The following is a 16680-nucleotide window of genomic DNA, read 5'->3' on the forward strand; positions in this document are numbered from 1 at the left end:
AAAAAGTGAAGCTGGGGAAGTGGAAGATACGGGGGGGCGGGGGGGAAGCCTCGAGGAATGATTTCAAAACGAGGTTTGCCACGGAACCCAGAAATCGCTTCCAACGAGTTTGGTGTCCAGGCCCCCACGGCAGCCCCCCTCCGCCCCCATGGCCGCCTCAGCGCAAAGCGGGGGACTCCGAGCCGGGAGAAATCGCCACGCTCCAAAAACATGTCCACCACCTCAAAATGGACGCCGGGCCGCGCGCTGCCTTTTAAGTGAGCTCCTCTCTTCGGCCCCCGCCGGGCCCGGCTCTCCCTGCCGCCTCCGAGAACCCGGCTCTTTCTTTCCAGGAAAGGGGAGGGGTGGGGAACTTTGAGAACTGGAGACAGACCCCTCTGGGAGTGTGAGCGTGCGTCGCCCAGGCTGGCACTTTTTAGGGCGCCGCCAAAGTGCCCAGCCACCCTCCCGCCCCATCCCAGGGGGGGTCGCGATCCCCTCGCTTACTTGTTTGTCGCTGAGCGCGGCGATCCGCGGCTGCCTTTCGTGGAGCTGCTTCTTGAGGTCGCCGTTCTGTGGAAACACGGAGGAGCGGGCTCAGACAGGCCGCCTGGAGTCAGGTGCACCCCAGCCCCGCGGGCCGCGGCACCCCCCGCCCGGAGCCCCACGGGCGGAGCCGGCCGCGGCGCACCCCAAGTTTCCCGGGCCGCGTCCCGCACGCGCGGCGGCCGGGCAGTGCCGCGCGGGGCCGCTTACCTGTGGCTGCCGCCTCATCGGGGCAGCTCGCGGGGCGGGGCGGGGGCCGAGGCCACCCGGCGGCGCGCCCCGAGCCGTGCAAGTTTGCAGGCCGGGGTGCGTGTGCGAGTGAGTGTGTGAGTGTGTGCCGGGGGAGGGGGGAGGAACAAAGAGCCAAGTAAACACGGCGAGTCCGTGTCGAGCAAAGCTCATAAATATTCAAGTCGCGTCCTAATCTCCCCAACACACACACGCGCACGCCGAGCCTCGCTCAGGCTCCGGCCGCCACGCCGCCGCTCGCCAGCAGCGATCGCCAAAACTACTTCTGCACACCGGGCAGGTTCGCTCGAGGCGCGGGGTCCCGAGGGGAGGCCGGAAGGGGGCCTGTTCGCACTCCCCTCCCCGGGGCCGGCTCACGAAGGGGCCCCCTCCAGGTACTCTCCCAGTCATGCAGACCCTACATCGCTTAAGAGAAGACTCCAGGCTCGGGTCCCATGCGCCCTCGATGCCCCAAACTGTGCAGGACAGCGCCAGGGGCAGGCGGAGGGGAGCCCAGAAGGGGGTCCGCGCGTGTGCTCACTCCCTCGTCCCCCGCCCCCGGGCAGGCTCCAGCCTGGAAGACCCAGAGACCGGGAAGAGAGGATGCTGGGCTCGGGTCCCCCGACACCCTCACCCCGCAACACACTCTCCGGCCCCGGGCCCGGCCCCCGGCCACCTACCTGGTGGCGCGCGAGTTCCACGGCGAGCGCCTCGGGCCGGCTCTGCAGCTCCATCCCGGCAACTTGGGCAGCACTTTGCGCTCACTTTGGCCCGGGCTCCCGGGAAGTTGCGCGGCTTCGCGGGGGCCAGAGCGGGCGCGGGCGGACGCGGCCTCCGGGCTGGGTTGGGGGGACACGAGCCCCCTCCCCCACGGCCGAAAGGGAAAGGGGCTGGCGAGGGGGAAGAAAGGCTTCCGGGCGCCGCGGCGCCGAGCCCGCGGCTGCACCAACTCCTCAGGCTGCCCGGCAAGTTGCGCCGGGTCCCCGGGCTGCCGGCGCGGCCCGGCGCATGGCCCCCCCGGCGCCGGGAGCCCCGCGCGCGCCCGCCCAGCCGCCGCCGCCGCCTCCCGCGGGCAGGGACTATATTTCCTCCGGCGCGCGCGCCTGGATCTCGTTGGGCCTCGGCAAAGTTGTGCGACGGCACGATGCTAATTCGGCAGTGCCCGGATGGAGCGGGCCGGGGCGGCGGGGGGCGGTGCCGGGACCCTCCGCCCGCCGCGCCCCGCCCCCGCCCCGCCTGCGCCTGCGCACTGCCGCCCCGCCGCGGCCCGGCGTCCTGAGCGGAGAACAAAAGTGGCGGCGGACGGGGACGCACGCTCGCCGGCTCCGGGGACTGCTCGGGCCGGGCGCTCGGAGAGGGACGACCGCGGGGTCATCCTCTCCGTCCCCAGGCCCAGCCCCCGTGCGCCGTGTAACGCCGGGTTCAGGACACTTTCCGCTGGGAGGCTGCGAGTCCGTGTTTCCATTTCTCCTCTCCCTGGTTCTCGGCTCCCTCCTTTCTTCCCTCCTCCGCCTCCCTCTGATATTTTATTTAAATTCTTCCGTCCTCTCCTGTCCATACCAGCGCCGCGACTTGGGGAATTAAATTAGTCGCGTCGCCACATTCCCCCGCCGCCTGATGGCCTCCGTGTTGTTTAAACAGCAAGAAAATTGATCTCTTGGCTCTTCCTTTAATGATTTTTTTTTACACGATTAAACTCTCAACAGATGTCACTGGACTTTTTAAGACTCTTGTTAAGAGTCGTAAACAGGCCGGGTCAATGCGACCTAAAACAATTATAACTACAGCTGCGGAGATCGCGTTTCAGAACCCCCAGCCGCGCAGCCAGGAGGTTAATGTCCCAGAGTCACTGTCACCACCTCGGGGCTGCCATCTTCATTCAGGTCGGAGTGCCGGGTGCCCTGTTGGCAGCAAACTGGCACGTTTGAAACACGCTGGGGAGAAAGGGTGCAATCATATGTCAAAGTAAACGTTTAAGCTGTTACGTCGTTTTAACTTCAGATTCGTCTCCGGCAGCACAAAAAATACCCAAGCAGGCACCATCAACAAATGTCCCTTTCAACATATGCCAACAGGTCACACATTTCTTTTGTTGGCAGAAGTTATTGGAATTCCCCCTTTTCCTTCTTTTTTCTTCAAGTGAGGACCCCAGTGTTGTTCTGCTCTCTGTTAGGGAATTTGTAATAAATTATGTGCTTGGGACCCCCAAACACAGATGGCCCCTCATCCCACAACCCAGCACCTCGCCTTCAGAGCACGACATAGTGAGACTCAGGATATGAGTAACTATGCAAAAAACAGAGGGGCATGTAGATGACCCTTACCTTAACCCAAATTAGTTAACAGAAACTTGCAAACAGCGCTTTAAGACTCCACAGGAGGCCGGCCGGGCGTGGTGGTTCACGCCTGTAATCCCAGTACTTTGGGAGGCTGAAGTGGGCAGATCACGAGGTCAGGAGTTCGAGACCAGCCTGCCCAACAAAGTCTCGACTACAAATCCAAAAAATTAGCCAGGCATGGTGGCGCAAGCCTGTAATCCCAGCTACTCGGGAGGCTGAGGCAGGAGAATTGCTTCAACCTGGGAGGCAGAGGTTGCAGTGAGCCAAGATTGCACCACTGCACTCCAGTCTGGGCAACAGAGCAAGACTCTATCTCAGAAAAGAAAAAACAAACAAACAGAAAAGACTGCACAGGAAGAGCCACTACCCTCCGGCCAGCATCTGCCTGAATCTGTGTGGGCCAAAGACGACCTGAATAACCTCTGTTGATTTAATTACGTAGGTTAATAATGTGGGTTACAGTAAGGCTCATATACATGTCCCTCTGTTTTTTGCATAGTTACTTCCTGTGTGAGTCTCATTCTGTCGTGCAGGCTAATGTGCAGTGGTGAAATCATAGCTCACCACTGCCTCCACCTCCCCTGCTCAAGCAGTCCTCCCACCTCAGCCTCCTGAGTAGCTGGGACCACAGTCACACCATAAGCCAACACCGGTTATTGGGGATGCAAAACTAGCCCGTGTTTGAAGTGGTCGTGATCCCTTTGGTTTTGCCCCGAGCAGGGAGAAGCAAGTTTCCTCAAATGCGAAACAAAGAGGCTGACTCGGGGTGCACCAAGAGGTACCCACTCCTCCCACTTCTGGGTTCAGCCTGGGTCAGGGTGGTGGTCTCCCTCCTTGGTGCTTTTGCTGGGCTGAACACCAGCCCAGGAAAGTGGACTGCCCTGGAGACCGGTGCTTGCAGAGCCAGAGAGAAAGCGTGCAGAAAGAGGATTCCTACTGTAATCTCTGCAAATGCCACTGGCTTCTTGGTAAAAATTCAGAGTAATTTTATCAGCCACATAGGGTAATTAAATCAACTGAGGATATTCAGGTCGTCTTCAGCCCACACAGACTCAGGCTGATGCTGGCCGGAGGATAGTGGCTCCGACTGTGGAATCTTAAAGCACTGTTTGCAACTTTCTGTTAACTAATTTGGGTTACAGTTATGTCTACCTGCCCCTCTGTTTTTTGCATAGTTACTGACTTCCTGAGTGAGTCTCTGTCATGCAAGCTGGTTCACAGTGGCTCAATCATTAGCTTTCCACAGCCTCCACCTCCCATGCTCAAGCAATCCTCCCACCTCAGCCTCCCGAGTAGCTGGGACCACAGGCACACCACCAGCCACCAGACCCAGCTAATTTTTTTTTTTTTTTTTTTAAAGAAATGGGGTCTCACTATGTAGCCCAGGCTGGTCTCGAACTCCTGGGCTCAAGCAATCCTCCTGCCTTGGCCTCCCAAAGTACTGGGATTACAGGCGTGAACCACCATGCACAGCCAAAGAGGAAATTCTTATGAACTCCTGGAGTCCTGCACTCAACGCTGCAGACATGCATTTTCCTGAACACAGGCTGTGCGCCAGGCCTCCCTTTGCCCATGGTGTCCCCTCTGTCTGGGATGCCCTTTCTCAGAACTCACCTTTTGAAAATCATTTGCATCCTCCAAGATTCACTCCGAGCGCCTTTTCTGGGAAAATTCCCGTATTTTCTATGCATAAGTTCTTTATCCCTCCTCCAGGACGCCCACAGCGATGATGGTGAGTGACAATGAAGAACTCCCTTAGCAGACGGGGCATTCTGTCCCCTAATGAAGGCAATTGTTTTCTTCCCCGTTGGAGCCGCAGCCAACTCCTGTGGGCAGAGCACGGTGTCCATGTGTTAAAGGAGTGCCCCGGAGTGCCTTGAGCTGAGTGGGTGCTTACTAGATGAATGAGTGAGCGAGGCAGTGAATGAATGAATGAATACTGAGAGATATATCCCATTTGGGGGAAGGTGGGCTGTTGGTAATGATCATAGAAATGAGCAGTATCTGCAACTAATCTCAACATCCACATTTCTCCTCACCTACATGATGGTCAAGTGGATGGGGTGGAGGGGCGTGGGGCTTGAAGGTCTGGGTTTGAGACTTGAGTCCACCCTTAACAGCCTCATGACCTAGGGCAGGTTACGGAAGCTCTCCTAGCCTTCCTTTCTTTGGACGTAAGGTGAGAATGTATCAAACTAACCACAGTTACTCCCAGATCAACTCTGCTCCTCCTGCCCCAGACCTTGGCCGCTTGCTCAGTGGAGAGCCTCGATCGCTGTCCATTGGTGGCTTGGCCTGCCTGAAGGTGAGGGCCAGCCTTCAGCCTGCCTCTGCAGCACGCCTGCAGTGGGAGAGTTTGTATTGGCTTCAGCACCCAGGTCCACTCCTATGGACCCACGGAGGAGTCAGCTGCACCCTGCTTTTCCGGTTTCTGACTGAAGTGTCCTGGGGCACGGATCTGGCCTCCAATGGCCAAAGGCTCAACACAACTCAGAAATCCAGGGGGATTCATGCTTCATGCAATGAACTTGGACCAGCTACAAACAGGATTCAGGAAGGAACCAGCAAACTAGTATCTCCCACTTCCTTGACTAGTTGGAGTGCCCCGGGACCCAGGGACCCCAACCGGCCTCCTGCAAAACAGCCCACACCACCAAGGAAATGGCGCTCTTTCATGTGTTCTCCTGTGTATTTTAAAAAGCAGGCAGCCCAATAACCCATCACCTCAGTGCTGCTATCCCTCCTTCCTGGCCTTGCTTCCCTTTCCCCCTCACTCTTGCTGTCCTGCTATTGCATCTCAAAATTTGTGTTTTCTGGCCAGGCATGGTGGCTCACGCCTGTAATCCCAGCACCTTGGGAAGCCGAGATGGGAGGATCATGAGGTCAGGAGATGGAGACCATCCTGGCTAACATGGTTAAACCCCGTCTCTACTAAAAATCCAAAAAGTAGCCAGGCGTAGTGGCACATGCTTGTAGTCCCAGCTACTCGGGAGGCTGAGGCAGAAAAATCGCTTGAACCCAGGAGGTGGAGGTTGCAGTGAGCTGAGATCATGCCATTGCACACCAGCTTGGGTGACAGAGGGAGACTCCATCTCAAAAAAATAAATTAATAAAATAAAATAAAATTGTGTTTTCTAAGGAGCCGGTGACTAAGATGCGGAATAGCTAAACTATCATCCACAAGGTTCTCATGAGAATGTATGGGATACACTAGAAAGCACTAAAAATCCTAGTGAATATTCTCAGTCTAAAGAATTAGCCAGGCGCAGTAGCTCACGTCATTACGACACTTTGGGAGGCCAAGGTGGGCGGATCACTTGAGGTCAGGAGTTCGAGACCAGCCTGGCCAACATGGTAGAACCCCATCTCTACTAAAAATACAAAAATTAGCTGGGCGTGGTGGCACCCGCCTGTAGTCCCAGCTACTCTGGAGGTTAAGGCAGGAGAATCACTTGAACCGGGAGACAGAGGTTGCAGTGAGCCGAGATCAAGCCATTGCACTCCTGCCTGGGCAACGAGAGCAAAACTCCATCTGAAAAAACACAATTTGTCTTCAGGCTGGGAGCGGTGGCTCCCGCCTGTAATCCCAGCACTTTGGGAAGCAGGCGGATCGCTTGAGCCCAGGAGTGTCAGACTGGTTTGGGCAGCATAATGACACCATGTCTCTACCAAAAAAAAAAAAAAATAGCTGAGTGTTACGGCACACACTTGTAGTCCCAGCTACTCAGGGGGCTGAAGTGGGAGGATCACCTGAGCCTGGGGAGGTCAAGGCTGCGGTGAGCCAGGGTCACACCACTGCACTCCAGCCTGGGTGACAGAATGAGACCTTGTCAAAAAAAAAAAAAAAATGAGAATAGGTTTTCAGTTTCTCTCCAACATGAGTTATATAAAAGGCCAAGAAAAAGCAACATAGTATTTATTTATTTATTTATTTATTTATTTATTTTTGAGACAGAGTCTCACTCTGTGGCCCAGGCTAGAGTGCAGTGGCGTGATCTTGGCTCACTACAACCTCTGCCTCCCAGGTTCAAGCGATTCTCATGCCTCAGCCTCCAAGTAGCTAGGATTACAGACACATGCCACCACACCCAACTAACTTTGTATTTTTTGTAGAGACGGGGTTTCACCATATTGGCAAGACTGGTCTCGAACTCCTGACTTCAGGTGATCCGCCTGCCTCGGCCTCCCAAAGTGCTGGGATCACAGGTATGAGCCACTGCACCCAGCCACAGTAAGCATTTAATGTGTACCTATAATGTACCAGGCTTACCCCAGGTGGCAGGCGATACACATTCCATTGGGTGTGTCCCGGGCCTTGGAGACCATGGTGTAGCAAAAGATCTGACAGAGACAGCAGAGACACAGGGGCCCTATGTTAAACACAGAGCCAGAAAAATGACTGACAGGCAAAGGAAGGGTTAATTCTGAGAGGGGTGGTCTGAGAGGGGCTTCTCGAGAAGTAACTTGAGCAGAGCCTTGAGAAGGTAGTAATACTGTTTGTTCTGAGTTTTACCATCCACAGAGCTTTCTTCATACCTGTTGTCTCCTGCCCTCGTTGAGTTCCGGGGTTAGGTGTGGTGTCCCCATTTTACAGGTTAGACGACTGAGGCTCAGGGCATTAGGTTACTTACAAGTCCTGTTGCCTGGAATTGGACCCACAGACTCAGGCAGCAGAGACCTGGATAGATGTGTAGCCTCTTCCCCGTCAGGGCTGGGAGATCTGGGCCAGTGGCCCAGATGGATTTCCTTCCAGAGAAGAGCAGGCATAAGCCATGGGCCTGGGGTAGGCTGCAGGAGGGATCTCAGGGGGTCAGCAGTGCTCACTGGAAGAGAAAAACAGGACAGGAAAGATGGCAGGACCAGACCCTAAGGGCCTACAACACCATGCTGAGGTTTTAAATGTGTTATGTGGACAAGGGGACCTGCCCAAGGTTTCTGCACAGGGGTATGAGACATGACCAGGTCTCTGCTCAGAGATGACCTGGTGGTAACGTGAAGGATCTGGTGGAAACTGGATGTGGGGGCCAGTCAGGAGATGGGGGCCATGGTCAGTGAGAGAGGCACCTCTCTTGAGATTGGGGAGGGGGAGACAAAGAGGAGGCCAGTGAAGATTTCTGGAGCCACCAAGGCCCCAGCACAAAGGAAGTGGAGGCTGGGGGTTGGGAGGGGGTTTGAACCTGTGGCATGCGGTTCACCCACATGAGCGACTTATCTGTTGGGGACACAAGTTTACCTTTAGTGTTACTGTTGCAGGGACCACTTAACCAAGAACCTTCCCCTTCCCCTCTGTAGTAGGTATTCTTCATGCCTTTTGATCCTATGGAAGTGGGTATATTTATCCCCACTTTACAGATGAGAAAACTGAGGCTCAAAGTGGTTCAGTAACTTTCCCAAGCTGCACAGCTATAAATGGGGTACACACCCATATCAGGGTCATAGGACAGCCCCATCTATGCCTCTTGTCTGAGTAATATTGAATAGTGCCCCTTTCACTCTTTTTTTTTTTGAGATGGAGTTGCATTCTTGTTGCCCAGGCTGGAGTGCCATGGCACAGTCTCAGCTCACTGCAGCCTCCAACCTCCGCTTCCCAGGTTCAAGCGATTCTCCTGCCTCAGCCTCCCAAGTAGCTGGGATTACAGGCACCCGCCACCATGCCCGGCTAATTTTTATATTTTTAGTAAAGACGGAGTTTCATCATGTTGGCCAGGCTGGTCTCGAACTTCTGACCTCAGGTGATCTGCCCACCTCGGCTTCCCAAAGTGCTGGGATTAAAGGCGTGAGCCACCATGCGCGGCCCCACTTACACTCTTTTTTTTTTTTTTTTTTGAGACGGAGTCTCGCTGTCACCCAGGCTGGAGTGCAGTGGCACGATCTCAGCTCACTGCAGACTCCGCCCCCTGGGGTTCACGCCATTCTCCTGCCTCAGCCTCCCGAGTAGCTGGGACTACAGGCGCCTGCCACCTCGCCCGGCTAATTTTTTGTATTTTTAGTAGAGATGGGGTTTCACCGTGTTAGCCATGATGGTCTCGATCTCCTGACCTCGTGATCCGCCCGCCTCAGCCTCCCAAAGTGCTGGGATTACAGGCGTGAGCCACCGTGCCTGGCTCACTTACACTCTTAAATGGGTCCCAGCGGGCGGATGCAGTGGCTCACGCCTGTAATCCCAGTACTTTGGGAGGCCAAAGCAGGCGGATCACGAGGTCAGGAGATCGAGACCATCCTGGCTAACATGGTGAAACCCCATCTCTACTAAAAATACAAAAAACTAGCCAGGCATGGTGGCAGGCGCCTGTAGTCCCAGCTACTCGGGAGGCTGAGGCAGGAGAATGGCGTGAACCCGGGAGGCGGCACTTGCAGTGAGCCGAGGTCGCACCACTGCACTCCAGCCTGGGCGACAGAGGGAGACTCTGTCTCAAAAAAAAAAAAAAAATGGGTCCCAGCTTGGCTGAAGTCTATGGTCAGCCTGCCGTAGGACATGGAGGCAGGATTCCCCTCCACTCTGCCTGACTCCAGAGCCTGCTCTCTTCCCAGTTCTTCACTTTGTCTTACACAGGCACTGTGCCCTTGGTCTACGACAGTAGCCAAGGTCAGGAGTGGCACCGTCTGGAGCCTGGGATCCCAGTGCAGAGGGTTCAGGTCCCAGCAGGGTCAAGCCACAGAGCCGACTGTAGCCTCACAGACTGTCACTGTCCCTCCTGCAAAGCAGGTGGCCAGGCCTTGTTCAGCCACAGTACAGTTGGGACATAATCTGCCAGATACCGACAGGCTCTGACCTATAGCCTAGCAGCCCCCTGCATCTCCTTTGATGTTGTTGGGTACCTCCAGTCAACATGCCCCAGTCTGAGCTCAGCACCCTGGCCCAGTGCTCTCCATCTCCCAGGCAGCTGCACCCGGAGCCATCCTCTCCTCTCTCACACCCGGTAGCACGTACACCCCAGGTGTTCCTGTGGTATGATAGGAAGTGTATCTGGTCTTTGTCCCCAAGCTCCTAAAACCCTTATTGTCTGAGTGATAGGACTGTCTTTTGTTCTTCATAAGGAGCCCCTTGAGGTCACACCTGAGTTTATGCTAATGAAGGGACTGAGGGTGGGCCCAGTCACCGGGCAGGAAGAACTGTTGTCCTGCTAAACCCTGGCTGCCTTCTGCTAAGCTGCCTGGAGGTGGAGTGAATGCCCAAGGGCTGGGTAGCGCCCATTAACACAGCAGGAAGGCACAGTGAAGGCTCTGAGGATGCTGGGCCAAGGCTGAGGCTCCTGAACACTTGAGAGGGAGAGGACACGGAAGGAAGCCAGTGTGGCCAGTGCCCGTCACCATGTGTGCCGGCCCAGGCTGGGAGGCTGTTTCACATCATAACTCACTAAATCTCCATGCCTCCTCCCACCCAAGAGGCAGATGTATTTACAACCCCCCGTGGAGGCCTTGATCTCAGGCCCCCCTGAAGATATCAAATCCATGGATGCTCAAGTCCCTGATATAAAATGATGTAGTATTTGCATATAACCTACACACATCCTCCCATGTACTTCAAATCCTCTCTAGATTACTTATAATCCCTGACACAATGTTAATGCTATCGAATAGCTGTTATAACTGTATTTTTATTTGTATTATTTTTAATTGTTTTTTTCATTTTTTTTTTCCGAGAGATTTTTCAATCCAGGCTTGGTTGAATCTGTGGATGCAGAAGCTGCAGATATGGAGGATCCATGGTATTCACTTTAGCTAAAGGACTTTTTTGTATTTTTAGTAGATACAGGGTTTCACCACGTTGGCCAGGCTGGTCTCAAACTTCTGACCTTAGGTGATCTACCTGCCTTGGCCCCCCAAAGTGCTGGGATTACAGGTATGAGCCACCACTAAAGGACTTTTTTAAAGCCCAGAGAGACACACACCTGTAGTCCCAGCTACTTAGGAGGCTGAAGCAGGAGGATCACTTAAGCCCAGGAGTTAGAGGCTGCTATGTGAGCTATGATCCCACCACTGCACTCCAGCCTAGGAGATAGAGTGAGACAGCCCTGTCTCAGTAAAAAAATAAATAAATAAAAGGCCCAGAGAAGATAATAATTTGTCCCAAGTCTTTGTACTCAGACAGGCTCCTGTTTAAATCCTGACTGTGGGCTAGAGTCAGGATTTACACCGGAGCCTGAGTACAAAGTCTGTGATTTTTCTCCTATTAGCCCTGGCCACCTCCCTTTCTAGGTGTGATCCATCCTGCTGTTATTACAAGTTCAGGGCCAAAAGGCCTTTTGGAAAGTTGTCTTTCTTTTTTTGAGACAGGGTCTGGCTCTGTCACTCAGGCTGGAGTGCAGTAGTGCAATCTTGGCTCACTGCAACCTCTGCCTCCCAGGCACAAGTGATCCTCCCAGCTCAGCCTCCCTAGTAGCTGGGACTATGGGTGCACACCATTACACCTGGGTAATTTTTAATTTTTTTTTTTTGTAGAGATGGCAGTCTCACTATATTGACCAAGCTGGTCTCAAACTCCTAACCTCAAGCAATCCTCTCACCTGGGCCTCCCAAAGTGCTGGGATTACAGGCGTGAGTCAGACCTGGAAGGTTGTTGTTCTACTCCCAGATATGTTTTCTTATTTCCCCAGCAAACAACAGTACAATTTTCAAAGGCAGAATTCAAAACCCAGGGAAACCAACCCCAACTCCCAGGGATGCTTCGTAAGGTCGTTTCTGTATCGGCTCCAGTGGCCAGTTTCAGATGAGCACCCATGCGGCCAACCAATCACCCATACAACAAAACATTGTGGCACTATTGGAAAGAATGCTCTCAAGGCTTGCCCCATGCTAACTGGGACCCACCTGCCCTGCGGAGTGACGAGCTCCTTGTGACTGAGGGTGATTTAGCCAGGCTGCCCTAGAGAGAACAGTATTTTGTGTTTGTTTTCTTTGTTTTGTTTTGGTTTGGTTTTGGGTTTTTTTTGAGACAGAGTTTCACTTTTGTTACCCAGGCTGGAGTGCAATAGCGCGATCTCAGCTCACCGCGACCTCCGCCACTCGGTTCAAGTGATTCTCCTGCCTCCGCCTCCTGAATAGCTGGTATTATAGGCACACACCACCACACGCAGCTAATTTTGTATTTTTAGTACAGATGGGATTTCTCCATGTTGGTCAGGCTGGTCTCCAACTCCCGACCTCAGATGACCTGCCCGCCTTGGCCTACCAAAGTGCTGGGATTACAGGCGTGAGCCACCGCACCCCGCCAAGAACAGTATTTCTTTGCCTTCATGATACATCCGGTTTCCTCCTCTGGGATGCTTGGTTCTACCTCCTAAAACTTGCAGTTTTAGTTGGAGAGATTAGACATGGAGTTATGTCTGTAAAAATAAAAATAATAACGGCTAACATTTTATATACAGCTCACTATGAGCCAGGTCTCTTCCAAGCGCTCCCTGCACATCAATGTGTTTAATCCTTATAATCAGGCCGGGCACGGTGGCTCATGCTTGTAATCCCAGCACTTTGGGAGGCCGAGGCGGGCGGATCACGAGGTCAGGAGATCGAGACCACGGTGAAACCCCGTCTCTACTAAAAATACAAAAAATTAGCCAGGCATGGTGGCGGGCGCCTGTAGTCCCAGCTACTCGGAGAGGCTGAGGCAGGAGAACGGCGTGAACCCGGGAGGCGGAGCTTGCAGTGAGCCGAGATTGCACCACTGCCCTCCAGCCTGGGTGACAGAGCGAGACTCCATTTCAAAAAAAAAAAAAAAAATCCTTATAATCACCCCATCTTAGAGATGAGCAAATTGAGGCTCAGAAGGGCTACATGGTCTCGCAGGCACACCCCTGTATGTAGCAGAGCTGGGGTTCAGCCCTGTCCTCTTTGCAGTGCACCTGGGCAGAGAGGTGTAGAGGAGAGATGTCCTATTCTAGTGGAAGTGCCCCAGCGATGGCGCTTCCTTGCATCAGGAGCCACTCCAGGAGCTCATCCCGTGTCACCTCTTTTAATCCCCACGACTGTATGACTGTCAAGATCCCCAATACACCGATGAGGGCACTGAGGCATGGGGAGAGATCTAAGGGTCTTGTCTTGCATCACTTGGCTGGTCAGTGACAAGACGGGGACTCTAACCCTGAACATCTGACTCCACCGCTTGGCCTTGCTATAGGAATGTGGAGAGAACGTCTAAGCAAGAGGTGATTCTGAGCAAACACCTTGGGGCCTCCTGCTCTGCAGTTCCTGTTTTTTTCAACCATTTTATTGAGGCACGATTGGCATCCAAAAAGCTGTACTACTTAATGAGTACAACTTGATGAGTTTAGAGATAACGATACACCCATGAAACCATCCCCACAATCAAGGCCATAAACATATCTGGCATCTCCAAAAGTTTCCTCCCACCCTCTTAAAAAAATTTCATTTCTTTGTAGTAAGAGCACTTATAATATAAGATCTACCCTCAGATCACCTGAGGTCAGGAGTTTGAGACCAGCCTGGCCAACATGGTGAAATCCTGTCTCTTCTAAAACTACAAAAATTAGCCAGGCGTGGTGGCACACACCTGTAGTCCCAGCTACTCGGGAGGCTGAGGCAGGAGAATCGCTTGAACCCAGGAGGTGGAGGTTGCAAGGAGCCGAGATTGCACCACTGCACTCCAGCCTGGGCGAGAAGAACAAAATTCTGTCTCAAAAAAAAAAAAAAAAAACTCCCCTCTTAGCAGATTGTAAGTGTACAGCACAGTATTGTTAAGTGAGATCCATGCTGCATGGAGATCTCCCGTTCATTCCTCTGTCTCAGCACCAGCTGTTCCTCCATGCTATTGGCTCTTTAAGAACAGAGGGCTGGGCATGGTGCCTCACACCTGTCATCCCAGCACTTTGGGAGGCCAAGGTGGGCGGATCATGATGTCAGGAGTTCAAGACCAGCCTGGCCAACATAGTGAAACCCCGTCTCTACTAAAAATACAAAAGTTAGCCAGCCATGGTGGTGGGTGCGTGTAGTCTCAGCTACTTGGGAGGCTGAGGCAGGAGAATCTCTTGAACCCGGGAGTCAGAGTTTGCAGTGAGCCGAGATTATGCCGCTGCACTCCGGCCTGGGCGACACAGTGAGACTATGTATAAAAAGAAAAAAAAAAAAGAACAGAACTGTGCGAAACTAAGCTGGGTGTGGTGGCTCACACCTGTAATCCCAGCACTTTGGGAGGCTGAGGCTGGTGGATCACTTGAGATCAGGAGTTCGAGACCAGCCTGGCCAAAATGGTGAAACCCCATCTCTACTAAAAATACAAAAATTTGCCGGGCGTGGTGGCACGCGCCTGTAGTCCCAACTACACGGGGGACTGAGGCATGAGAATCACTTAAACTTGGGAGGCGGAGGTTGCAGTGAGCCGATGTCATGCCACTGCACTCCAGCCTGGGCAACACAGTGAGGCCCTGTCTCAGAAAAAAAAAAAAGAAGAAGAAGAAGAAGAGGAAGAAGAAGAAGAAGAAGAAGGAGAAGGAGGAGGAGGAGAAGGAGAAGGAGAAGGAGAAGGAGAAGGAGAAGGAGAAGGGTTGTGCAAAACTAGCATCTCTAGAGGATTTTCAACTCACAAGCAGTGAGTACGTATATTACATATGTTATTTGATTGTCTGCTTATAATAGCTCTGAGAGATGTTAACACTGAGGTGAGGTGATATTTACTAGCCCAAAGTCACCCAGCGTATATGTTGGGAGCCCTCTACCTGAACCCAGGTCTGGGATCCCCAAAACCCAGCTCTTAATAATTCAAGAGGTCCAAGAACAAAGGAGGAAGAGGAGGAGGAGGGAGGCTCTCCAGGACTCAGCAGTAGAGTAGGAGGGAGATCAGGGGAAGCGGAGGGAGCCTGGTGCTGGGCCTGCTTCTTGGGTCTTTCTTCTGGGAGGTGTGGACAGCGCGCGATGACAGCCTGCCGCAAACATCCCTGCACCACGTCCCACACTGTATCAGGAAGGAAGAAGCTTGGGGTGGGGGAGGCTCCCTTGGAAGTGGGTTCAAGGCCTGGCAGGTCCCTGCAGGCTCCTTGCTTCCCTCTGGGAGTTTTGGTTTCCTCCTGGGTAAAAGCAAGTTGATGAGATTAAGGGGAAATTGCCAGGAAGAGAGGGCTGCCCGGTGTGAGGTGGACCCCACCTGCCCAAGAGTCTCTCTGTGGGCATCACAAAGACAGTGCCAGCTCAGTGACACCTGAAGATGTCTCTGTCCCAAGGCCCCTATTATTAGCAAAGCCATCCTCATTAGCACTTTCACACCCACGTCATCATAGATTTCAAATCAGCTGTTGAATTCTCTTTTGAGAAGGAGTTAGTGTTGTACATATTGTAGGATGCCCTTTAAAAGGAAAAACATGGCCGGGTGCAGTGGCTCACACCTGTCATCCTAGCACTTTGGGAGGCCAAGGCAGGCAGATCACCTGAGGTCAGGAGTTCGAGACCAGCCTGGCCAACATGTCAAAACCCCGTCTCTACTAAAAATACAAAAATTAGCCGGGTGTGGTGGTATGTGCCTGTAATCCCAGCTACTTGGGAGGCTGAGGTAGGAGAATCACTTGAACCCAGGAGGTGGAGGTTGCAGTGAGCTAAGATTGTGCCACTGCACTCCAGCCCAGGAGACAGAGTGAGACCCCATCTCAAAGAGAAATAAAAATATAAATAAAAGGAAAAACATTTTTCTCCAAACAGGGTGGACAGCCTGACAGGCAAGTCTGGGAGGGGCTGGGGCAAAAAGGGCTCTGCTTCCGGCAGGGCCCCTGGGTAGGAGCCGCAGCAAGGGCTGCAAGTTTGGGTCAGAGGTCCAGGTAAAGAGCGGGGTCACGCATTTGCCCCTGCGTGCTGCTCTGAATCTGCCCTGGTCTCGACCTCTCCGGGGTTGTGATGCGGCCCCCTTGATGTCCTTCCAGAGCCCTGTGTTTGGAGGAAGGGACCCAGGCAGCCCAGGTGGCTGAGGTCAGGAGGACTTCGAAGCCTGGCTCTGTCACCCACAGGCAGAATGGCAAAAACAAGCTACCTGCTAAGTCTCAAATTCTCCACCTTTAAATTGAGGGTTGTCCACCCAGCAGGCAGTTATGGAGCAACCACTATGTGCCAGGGACTGTTGGCAGAGGGAACATGAGGTTCCTCCCTCTAGGGAATGGAGCACCTCCCTCTTGGCGACACAGCTAAGTGAGCCCTGTGGTGGATGCCAGAATAGACCATCCCAGGAGGATGCTGGGTAAAAAGCCTGGGCAGGAGAGAGCCTGGCCCCTCGGGAACTGCTTGTGGTGGGTTCAGCTGATCCCAAAGTACAGACAGTGCACCTGGAGGCAGCCAGCTGGCAGAACCCTGGTGTCAAAGGCTAAAAACGCAGGCCTTGGAGGGTTTGGGGCAAAGACCTGCTGGTCACTGGTGGTTACTTGGCTGCCAGAGGCGAGAGGATTTGGCAGCCCTAACCCTGGAGCTGAGAACCCTGGGGCAGGTGAGCTCGGGGGAGTGAGGGAGAGCGGGGATCCCTAGGTGAGGTGGGGTGGGGAGAGTCGGGGGAACCCTGGGGCAGGTTAGGTGGGGGAGTGAGGAAGAGAGAGGAACCCTAGGTGAGGTGGGGGAGTGAGGGAGAGGGGGGATCCCTGGGGCAGGTGAGGTGGGGGAG

At 53.8% G+C, this 16680-nt stretch overlaps 1 protein-coding gene across 1 annotated transcript in view; it reads right to left on the minus strand.

The window, feature by feature from the left end:
• The window catches only part of PHF21B (PHD finger protein 21B), a 124600-nt gene extending 122687 nt beyond the window's left edge, over nt 1–1913 (minus strand). Inside the window, exons 1-2 of the mRNA XM_032139496.2 lie at nt 1434–1913; nt 487–552 (exon numbers count right to left, since the gene is read on the minus strand). Of these exons, the coding sequence (XP_031995387.1) occupies nt 487–552; nt 1434–1487 (120 nt within the window). The 5' untranslated portion in view covers nt 1488–1913. The remainder of the gene's footprint in view (nt 1–486; nt 553–1433) is intronic.
• Nucleotides 1914–16680: the final 14767 nt, after the last annotated feature.

Source organism: Hylobates moloch, unplaced genomic scaffold, assembly GCF_009828535.3.
Source record: "Hylobates moloch isolate HMO894 unplaced genomic scaffold, HMol_V3 SCAFFOLD_19, whole genome shotgun sequence".
Taxonomy (NCBI): Eukaryota; Metazoa; Chordata; class Mammalia; order Primates; family Hylobatidae; genus Hylobates; species Hylobates moloch.